Source organism: Protobothrops mucrosquamatus, unplaced genomic scaffold (genome assembly GCF_001527695.2).
Source record: "Protobothrops mucrosquamatus isolate PMUCROS unplaced genomic scaffold, P.Mucros_1.0 scaffold_131, whole genome shotgun sequence".
Classification (NCBI taxonomy): Eukaryota; Metazoa; Chordata; class Lepidosauria; order Squamata; family Viperidae; genus Protobothrops; species Protobothrops mucrosquamatus.
This window is the reverse complement of record NW_015386207.1, coordinates 229,148-239,758: the sequence shown is the minus strand read 5'-3', so window position 1 is coordinate 239,758 and position 10,611 is coordinate 229,148. Positions and strand designations below refer to the sequence as shown.

The window sequence follows — 10,611 nt, the reverse complement described above, 5'->3', positions numbered from 1 at the left end:
AATATTATGTACTAGCAAGTCATTTTCAATTCCTAACAACCACATAGATTTTCTCCATGGTGATTTATCCCTAACCTGTTCTTTCAAGTGCTCTAACAAGGCACTCATAGCCCCTGAAACTGAGTCCATCCACCTTACTGCTGTCATCTTTTTTTCTTCTTCCATTTTTCCAGCTTTCCAGCTTTCTCCAGAGAGCTAGGTCTTCACATAATGTGTCCAAATATAATTCTTTATTGGCCAAGTATGATTGGACATACAAGGAATTTGTCTCCGGTGCATGAGCTCTCAACAACAAAGTGATAGTTCATATATCACAGATCATAGTTATAATTATAAGTAGATAATTATAATCAGTTATAATTATAAATAAATATAATGTATTAATAAATATAATTATAATTGTAGTTATAATCATAGTTATAAAGTAGGATAATTTGAGCCTGGTCATTTGTGCCTTAATTGAGAACTCTGGGTTGATTTCTCTGATTATCCATTTGTTTGTTTTTTTGATTGTCCATGGTATTCTCAGCAGTCTTTTCCAACACCAATGTTCAAAGGCATCAATATTCTTCCTATCATGCTCCTTTAAAGTCCAACATTTATTTCTATAGAGTGTCACAGGAAATATCATGCTTTCATGTTTTTGATCTACAAGGAAATAAAAACAAAAAGCAACCAGTTGAATATATAGCTTTGGCCACCATCTTTATATTTTATAACCTCTGCGACATTTATTTATCTTGAAAACTAATCTGGCCCAATCCCTCTAGCATTAAACAGAACATAATTGCTTAATACTGCCAGTGTGTATACAATAAACCGCACATGCACCAAACACCTTGGGAGACTTCTTTCCCATAGTAACTAATATAAATTCTTGCAAGATACAATAAAACTACAAATTTTAGGGGAGAAACTATATTGACTGGGACTTGTGGCAGTTCTACAATTAAAATCCAGAGGTGGATTGACAGGAAAACTCATTTTTTAAGATTTATTTTAATCTATAGCTGCTTCCGGACGAACCAGATTTGATTTGCCTCAGGAATTTCTTGCACCTCATAAACTACAACTAAACTTGTATTGTAGAGAGTCAGTTTGGTCTAGTGGTTAAAATACCATGCTAGAAACTGAGAGACTGTGAGTGCTATTCCTACTTTAGCTGTGAAAGCCAGCTGGATGATCTTGGGCCAGTCACTGTCTCACAGCCTAATTCACCTCACAGAGATGTTGTGGGGAAAATAGGAGGAGGAAGGGCTATTGGATATGTTTGCTGCCTTGAGTTATTTGTAAAAATAATAAAGGTGGGATATAAATAAATAAAAAAATCAGAATTGTATTCATATGAAAAGGGAAAGATGGGTAGTTCTCCTTGCTGTATTTAAAGAACTGAGCAGATCTCTCATAACTAAGAGCAATTCAGGACCCAAGTACATGTTATATTATTAATATTTCTTTATAAGTTGCTTGAACAAGCCATTTAACTCAGATAGATTACATCCTGTGCTGATTCTGTTTTGATTTTTTTTTTTTTGAAAATTGCCCACAATCACAATTAAATTATTGTGATTCTGGAAAGACAAGCAAATAATAGTCTGGACAAGAAATCAGCATGTAACTGTTCTCCTGGAAAAAGGGGGCCAGTTTAAGCACTGTGGTGTGTTGCTCATATGTATTTAATTTCATCTGGGATGCATCCAAATTTCCTTCAGATTTTACGTAGGGAAAAGAGTTGTTGGTATGTTAGGCAATTTTTCTTTCAGCAGTTGATCAGTGGTATGTTAGCAAAATACACCACATACTATTAACATCTTACTTTTTACTTGAATTGCTTTTGTAGATACGGTAGTTGTTTCCAATTTTTTGCACTTTGAGACATATTCTTGGTTTCATAAAATGCCCTAATTGGTCTACAAGACAAGTCAGAGACTTAAGTTATTATTAAATGTTATTATATGAATTATACTAAGTTAAAACATATTCATCACTATTTATTGGCTAAACAAGCTACAACTCTAAATTTGGAATCCTTGTCACTTGACAGAAAATGAAACTTTATAGTATTGCTTCTGATATTGCTAGTTTATTTATTTATTATACCTGATGGACTAATCAGTTAAAACTCACATGATTAAATAATCTTACAGCATGAAAAAAAATCTGGCCGGTGAGTGGCAGTGTTGCATGAAATTTGACCAAAGAGAAAAATAAAGTCACATCTACTAAAATTATGAACCGCAAAGCCAGATAAATATTGCCTTTAAAGGTATTCATTTATTAGTTGTACTAGATCCCTTAATACAAATTCTGCATAAACGTCCCATAGCAGAGGCGTAGATAGACCTTGAATGATATTTAACTGGCAGGCATTAACTTTGAAAATGCCCCACTGAGCTCAATGAAGCTTAAGATGATTTGATTAGCTGCACTTCTCTTTCAAAACAAGTTGAATAAAATGAAAGAAAGTGCAAATATGCAATTTGCTAAGGGATTTAAGCCTTCTTTTAAAATCAAACGCCGCGGAAACGAAGTCAAGTATCAGAGTCTCAAAGCGCAAAAAATTGGAAACAACTACCTACAAAAGCAATTCAGATAAAAAGTAAGATGTTAATAGTATTTTATAATTACTCTTTGTGAAAAACTAAAGGCTTTTCCTTTCCGTGACTCCTGGAAAACATTCGCACCGCTGTCCCCTGGCCTGTTAAATGTGACGTCACTGCAGTGTAGCCGCAACACAGGACGAGCTCAGTTGTGTCGAGAAAAAGTATCCTTACGTTCTGTAGTCGTGGCCGAGTGGTTAAGGCGATGGACTAGAAATCCATTGGGGTCTCCCCGCGCAGGTTCGAATCCTGCCGACTACGGATAAAAAAAAAAATGTTCCTTTGGAATGTTTCTTTTTGACAGGAAAGACCAGTTCAGACGCATTTTTAGCAAGAGGGAAATCGTTCACTTTGTCCTCATTCTTCAGTTTATTAACCAGATTTTGGAAAAGATGAGGCGCCTAGGGGGCGTGGCCAGCATGCGCGCAGCTTTCCTCCCCGCCTACTATTCGTTACCGTGGCGATGGGACAGCGCGCCAGCGTGCGAGTGGCCGAGACTGGCTAAGATGGCGGACGACCTGGATGCGTTGCTAGACGAAGTAGAGAACAAGTTCTGTCGTCTCTCGAGGCGGGATTACTCGGAACGGCTCCGAGCCAGCCAGGGGCGGAAAAGGGACCGCCTTCTCGAGAAGGAAGAAGAAGCGGAAGCAGAGGCAGCCGCCGCGGGGGAGAGAGCCAGGTGAGCAGTGCGCATGCTCCAGCCTTCCCCATCTCTCCCGAGTCTCCAGCTCCTCGGTCGCTGAGGCTGAGAGGAAAAGACATTTGGCAGGGGATTGGAACACTTCCGGTGCCTCAGCGACGCCGTCCCCAACCTGGCACCCTCTAGGTGGGTTGACCTATNCTGTTTATTCTAAAAAAGAAGAAATTAAGTCCTTAGACTAGTATTTAAAACTTCTTTCTCTAAGTATTCAAGGAAATTCACCCAGTGCCGTGAAACCTGTCAGTGCAAAGGTTTCTAATAACCAAAAAGCAGTTAAGAAGCCATTTCAAAAGAGATTAGAAAAGTATGAAGTATGTGAACTTAGTTGTCTTTCAAAGGGGCCAACCTCAGTATGAACAAGATGGCCATTCCCTCATCTTCAGAGTTCTAAAAGTGCTAGAGATGGCTCTGCTGCTGCAGTCTCTTACAAAGACCAGCTGTCTGGGAAGGGGTGTGTGTGTTGGGTTTGCATGATCTCAAGTCTTCTCTTTGTCCAGAGAGGTTTCAAAAAGCCTATCTACCCATCAGCTCTTCATTCTGCCATGTTCATTGGCTCTCTTTTTGCAGAGCCATCTTCAGTCCATCATGCTTGCCTTCAGAAGTCCATGAGTTTTTCTTTTGGTGTAGTTGTTCCTATACCAACCTGTGTATTGCATGTAGGTGTATACTATATGAGTATACTGTATTTTACTGATGATACTATATTTTAGATTCATACAGTGTACAGTACAAGTCTAAAGTACAGGAGTTGTGGCCACAACATTCAAATTGTTGACATTTTCCCTTTCCACATTTCCCTGCTTTTTATCCTACCTAAACTATTGAGGACTTCTGCAAAATCTCAAAGCTTGCAACCTTTTTTGTTGAATTATGATTAACTCTTAAATAAAGGTAATGTGAGGGGAATGAGTTTTTTTTTGTTGAGTGGGCACTTGGTATGACTACATTTTTTTTTACCCAGTGATGCTTCTCTTCCATTTTCTTCTTTAGATTTACCAAAATATTGACAAAAGGAGCCAATGAAGAAGAGGATATTGATGAAATAATTAAGGATATAGATGAAAGTACTTATATCAGAAATTTCACAGTAAGTAAATCTCTGAGAAAAGAAAAACACATCGATCAATCAGAGTCAGTAGAGGCTCTGGGGTTATGCTTTTTTCCTAACCCTTCACCTGTTCTCAAAAATTATACAACTGGTTAAGTGGTCCTTTGTTCTCTTTGTTTTTGCTAGAAACAAACTCCTAGATTATTCTGCTCATCATCTGAAAATAACAATACCTCCATTCAAACCCTTGGTAAGAAGTAAGTAAGATTTACAACTAAATATATGGTGCTTAGTAAATGGCTATCTTAAATTTCATTGCATTGACAGTCAGTCAAGAAAGAGATGTTGGGTTGGATTCAGAATTAGATACACTTAGATTCCATCCATTATTGTTGCATCTCTTTTGCAACAATTGTGTGCATAAGCATTCAAAACTGAATAAGCAAAGCAACAGAATATGTGGAAGGAAATGAAAGCAGGGAAAATGTGGTTATTTCAGCTATATATACTCAGTCTAAGTTGCAGTCACTCCATCTTCCCATAAGCATGCTGAATAAAAATCTGGAGAAAAGGGTGGCAAATTAGATATCTGGGTGGTTGGATGGACTGATGATAATCTTATATGTGGAAATAAAATTTATTATGAGTGGTGGAATTTCCACTATAAAATATACCTGGCTTTACAACAGTAAGTTTTGCTGAGTTCAGTGGAACTCATTCTCAGATAATTATGCCGCTTCAGTTAGAGTAGACCAGAAAATACAGGGCCATTTGGAATTTTGAAACTGTTATAGACACAAAATAGTTGCAATTACGGCTGCATCCATCCTTACAATGTCCATATAGCAGAAGGCAAAAGATTAGACTAGATTAGCCTCTAGGTTATCTGGGGCCTAGAGACATTGTGAAAATACAAGCTGAGGACAGGATTTTGGTTTATAGCATCCCAGCTTCTTATTCATATGTTTAAAATTAAGAACATAATAGATATTTAAAGAAAACAGGGTTTAGTGGGCATAAGGAATGTGACAGCAGACATGCTTTTTCTTTCAGGTGTCAGCTGGGGAACCAGATGACAAATAGGTCAAGAACTATTGATAGATTTTTGGACAATCTCAAATGAATCAGTATTTTTTTTTTAAAAAAAAAACAATTCCTAATTGTTGGAATCATGACAACAACAAAATGACTCAACATCTCCTGAAATTATACAGTTAAATATATACAGTGAAAAGGGGAGTAACAAAAGGATTTTGTCTGGAAGAGTATTATGAATTTAGTTCAATTCTACTTTTGAGCATAATTGTAAATAATATCTCATTCTGATAAAGCTATGTTCTAGAACATTCCCATAAATTCCTATAAGTTAAGAGTCTGATCACCTCTAAGGCTGGTCAGATTCTATAGAAAATATGAATTTGGGGCAGGATCTCAAGGCAGTAAAAAAAAAAAGTTCTATTAGGTTTTTCTGGGCAATAGTTCCAAATATACAAACCAGCAAAAATCACAACGCTTTATTAACCAATCTAATCTGGATCCAGCTCTGCAGCTCTGATAGTTTTCTAAGTGCTCACATCATTTATTATTTCAGCTCTGCTTAATATTTTATGACTAGTAATTTAATTTCATAATTTAATCTATAGTATTATTTAGTGATTAATAGGCACTTTTTGGCATTTCATAAATAAACATAAACCTATTCTGATTTGCCATGCTTTATCATTCTTCAAAGCTGTTGAAAGGTTTTCCCTAGATGCTATGATAATAAAGGCTAAGAAATAAAATGTTTATAGTGTGACTATAGTTTTTAAAGACTCCTAATTTTAATTCTGGTAGATGTTGCCCAGTATACCTTGGTGGAAGCACCGCACCATATGGTATTGGAACAAATATTTCACAGAGGTATGATGTCTTTTTTAATACTACTAATCATGTTAATTCTATCTCACAACATGAAGGAATCTAGGTGCTGCTTCTATTGAGTTTGCACCTTAACCATCTAATGTAATGTAGAGCAGGGGTGGACAGACTTTGAGAGGTCAGGGTTGCAACACTGGAAAACTCCAGAACTGCTTCCCAAATGCTGCCTTAGCAGGGCTTTTTTAGAATTTTCTATTCTTCGTGATAATTGTGGATCTGTTGCAATTTTATTCCCATCCATATAGTGGAACACACCCTCAATTTAGCTTTTGCCTCAGCTTGAGGAGATACAGCCTGGATATTAGAGAAATTTCACTTACTATAGTATCATGGCTAGACCATCTTGTGATAAAATCTAAAGGCTTTTACCAACTACAACACCATCACAAATGGCCAGACGATGGTGTCTGCAGTGTAGGTCTCTGTAGCAGAGACCAATTATCCTCATGCTTTGCTGTCTCAGTTCAGGACCTGGTTTGGGGAGAGATTCATATATGATCTCCCAATAGAATGTGGGAAATGAATAGATTTTGTTTGATCTTCCAGAGGTTTTTTTTATGCTTCTTGGCCATAATATTTTCCTAGACCATCTCCATACGTTGGGAGTAGAGTAAGGGCCACTGTGTTACAGTGGTTCTGCTTCTTGTTTGAAGGGTGTCACAGAAAGTATAGAGTGATGGTGCCTCTCCGGAGGCATTGTGGGTTTTCCAGCTGAATATCACCAATATGTAGATAACACATCACTACTTATCCATAAACATCTGAATCAGGACAGACTCCGCACATCCTGAACCAATATCTGCAGATATTGTACGTGATAAACTAAGACTGAATCCGGACAAGATGATGATTTTGTTTATGGTGATTCTTGAGTTTTGGAATCGGACGTTTAAATATTTTAAATGGGATCATCCTCCTTCAGAAAGAGCGTATATGTAGTTTTGGAGTACCTAAATCATTATTATTGGAGAGCCAACTGACCTCAGTAGCTATATAAATACCTCACAGGAAAAGGTTGTACTTGTCCCCATAAGACTAAGCTACTTCCAGTCCAAACCTGTCCAATGTCTTTACTAAATTGATTTATCAATGAAAAAAGGAAAAGTTAACTGAAAAACAGTTGCTGAACATTTCAACATTTCAAATTACTGTAATGGAGGCCTCATATTCTTTTTAAATAAACCAGTGACATTTGTCTTTTCTTTCTTTCTTTCTTTCAATAGAACTTGTGATCAGTTACGTTGCACTGCATGTGACTTCCGTGTTTTGCATTATAATGACTATCAATGGGACAAATCGTGTGATTACCTCTTTTTTAGGTAAGTATTATGGACAATATCAGGAGTTCTAATTGTATCCCCACTGAAAGTTTATTTGTAGGTTATGCCAAATTATTTTTAATACAACAGATATTTTTAGCACAGATATTTCCCCTTCTCCCTTGTGGGCAAGATAAATTTTGATTATGGTTCTCATGTCATGTCATGTTTGGTTTTGCCTACTTGCAATCCTAAACACATTTACTAGAGACTAAATTCAGTCAAGTCAAGTAGTAAGAGAGAGTGTTTTTTTAAGTGTATGTGATTATGAGTAACTCATAAATACATGGAGAAATTATTCCTATAATACAATGTCAGAATTATGTATGTACAACGGCATGGGGTTACTATTTTTAATATACAGGAGCCAATAAAGAATTGTCCCACTTTCAGAATATCTGGTATGCAATATTGATTTTATATCAATGGTTTTCCATTGAAGGAACAAGAGAAGAATTTTGGTCTCCATTGAGATGATGAAACTATTGGCCAGACTAGTTAGGGTGGTTGTGAGTTGCAGTTCTGCAATATCTAGAGAAAGCAGAAAGTTTGCTTATGCCCATCAAGAGAGACAATTGTAAATTCCTCCAATAAACATGTCTATGAAGATTCTCAGTCATCCAGGCCATGGTTGTCCCAAATGTACTTTTTCAAGAGGCAACTGAACTTTCTTTTTTCTCTTTGAAGACATTTCCCTCCCCATTGCAGCTTCTTTGCATGCCTAAACACACATATAAGCAATAATACTTCTGAACAGGAGCATTGATTCCAGAATCAACTGGGATTAAAGAGAATGAAAGTCAGAAGTTGACAAAACTGGAGATTCACACACTTTCTGTGAATGAAAGTACTTCTACTCAGTGTCTCTTTTATTCTAAGCAATGATACTTTAAAGCCATGCAGAAGCTCAGCTGAAATAAAATGTTCTTAATTCTTAGGAATAACATGCCTGAATTCAGCAAGTTGAAAACAAAGATGCTAATGAAGAAGGGATCACGGGCCTATGCCTGCCAATGCACTTGGAGATCTATAGATGAATTAACAGATCTCACTATGGACCGACAGCTCCGTTGGGTTTGTAGCAAACATATTGGCTGATGTTGGCTTACTTTCTGCAGTGTCCACATCTGTATGAAAATCATCTGTTCATTGCTTGGCACCATGTAGGGTGCACCAAGGATGTTCTATGTTTATACTGCTGTTCCAGTATAAAGTGAGCATTTTGCCTCAAAAGCTTACTAATTTGGCTCTACATGCTCAGAGGCTTCCTTCTAATTGCTGATAGAACCAAGCTAGCAAAATTGTTTTAGTTAAAGGTTACGTTGATAAAGGTCTTTGGATTTGATAGCTCCTTCAATGAATACCAACAAAAGAATAATAAAACTGAAAAGAAAGAAAAGACGTGAAATAAAATCCTAATTCTTTGACTAGAGCACTAGTTTAACATAAAAAGGCTGTTATGGTGTTTGAAATTTAAAATATTCAGACACAATATATTTCAAAGGAGATTCTGACAATTCTGTTTTTATCCAACTGTTGTTATAGTCAAATTAATGCAAACCTGCAGCAGTATTATCCTAAAACGTGTATGAGAAGCTGAATTATACAATTAAAATAGGCTAGTTGAAACTGACAGGAAGACACTGTAGATCAAAAATTCTGAACAGCATAAATGCTAGATACAAACTTTATTCATAATGTTGTTTCAGTGCATACACACATGGAAGTAAGTCCCACTGGCACTTGCTTCCACGTAAACATGCATTGAATTGGGCTATATAGTGTTTATGGTCATCTCACTATTTGGTCATCTTGCAAAGTTTTTCTAATAATGAGCATTAGTAGCCAAAAGGTTTTCTGAAATAATATTTTGAATCAGCTATTCTTTGTGAAAGGCACAAGTATGCATAAAATTACATGGAGGATGATTTCATCTTACAGTTGCTATACAGCATTTAAGCTAATCACATTTGAGCGCTTTGTTTTAAAATCAAAATATTATATAAAGGTTGTCCTGACTTACTGTATCTGTTTTCCTCTTAAAAAATAATTGCATTATGATTTGTTGAGTTATAATGACCTAATGTGTCCTAAATGTAATTTTTGTTTAAATATTGTTTTTTCAACTTGTAATATGTTACATCATCCAATAATATGCTCATTTTTCTGTGGCACTGAAAATTTAAAAATGGATTGTAATTTAAAGATTTATAACAGGCCTGTAGTACACCAAGTGACTGAAATAACATGCTAAAACAATAGCTGTTGTTCATTATCAGAAACACATTAAACACAAATAGGTACCATTGATTTCAGCTTTTTTAATAGTATGGCATATGTTTAGAATTATAGCACAAAAAAATTTGGTATTGTAATACAAATTATACAAATAAAATCTGTTTAGAATCATACTACAGATAAATTAATAGTTAAAACTACCACGTGGAAATCAGCCCATCAGATTTTTTTTTCTGTAATGCTACAATAATTAAAGTATATTCTTGGTATATTCAAGTAAAATTATTCTGTTCTTATCAGTTGCTTAATTCATTTTCGTTTATTGGCCCTGATGATACGGTATTATTTAGGTTATAGAATGTTCTATATAACTGCACTATTGTTAATAATAATAAAAGATAATACAGATAATACAATAACTGACCATGAGTCACTTTTTTCAGTGCCACTGTAATGTCACACAGTCACTAAATCATTGGTTGTAAGTTGAGGACTTTTTGTGTAGGTGCCTCTCATGGTGTTAATGGTAGATGTCGAGGCAAAGTAAATATATGGGCTTATAGCAGGGACTGGATCCCATATTGGCGGCATCCTGTTGTTTTTGTTGCTAAGAATCTACACCAAATTGAAAGGTTGCCTGTATGCAGATATGGGCCTATCACCTAGTCCCTCAGAAAGTGCAATGTCATTGTCCAATATGGACTGTAGCTTATTAATAATGAGTTTAAGTGGCTTGAGCAGTGAACTGTAGATAACAAGCAGGGGTGTTCTGTTTCTGTGTTCAGC

General features: G+C 36.1%; 1 protein-coding gene and 1 non-coding gene across 2 annotated transcripts; both read left to right on the top strand.

Moving 5' to 3' along the window:
• Nucleotides 1–2,779: 2,779 nt before the first annotated feature.
• Nucleotides 2,780–2,861, top strand: TRNAS-AGA. Its single transcript has one exon. It is a non-coding gene; the product is annotated as a tRNA-Ser (tRNA).
• A 244-nt stretch (nt 2,862–3,105) lies between these two features.
• CUNH8orf37 (chromosome unknown C8orf37 homolog) lies at nt 3,106–10,214 on the top strand. Its single transcript, XM_015817888.1, has 6 exons — nt 3,106–3,279; nt 4,291–4,387; nt 4,535–4,605; nt 6,185–6,250; nt 7,492–7,587; nt 8,526–10,214. The coding sequence occupies exons 1-6, from the start codon at nt 3,107–3,109 to the stop codon at nt 8,683–8,685; spliced, it is 663 nt and encodes a 220-aa protein (XP_015673374.1). The 5' UTR covers nt 3,106; the 3' UTR covers nt 8,686–10,214.
• The last annotated feature ends 397 nt before the right edge of the window (nt 10,215–10,611 follow it).

What these genes read in the sequence shown, in the direction of transcription:
- CUNH8orf37 (XM_015817888.1), top strand. Translation starts at nt 3,107, where the DNA reads ATGGCGGACGACCTGGATGCGTTGCTAGACGAAGTAGAGAACAAGTTC. An exon ending in GCCGCGGGGGAGAGAGCCAG is followed by an intron (nt 3,280 to 4,290) that starts GTGAGCAGTGCG and finishes TTTCTTCTTTAG; the next exon opens with ATTTACCAAAATATTGACAA. An exon ending in CTTATATCAGAAATTTCACA is followed by an intron (nt 4,388 to 4,534) that starts GTAAGTAAATCT and finishes TGTTTTTGCTAG; the next exon opens with AAACAAACTCCTAGATTATT.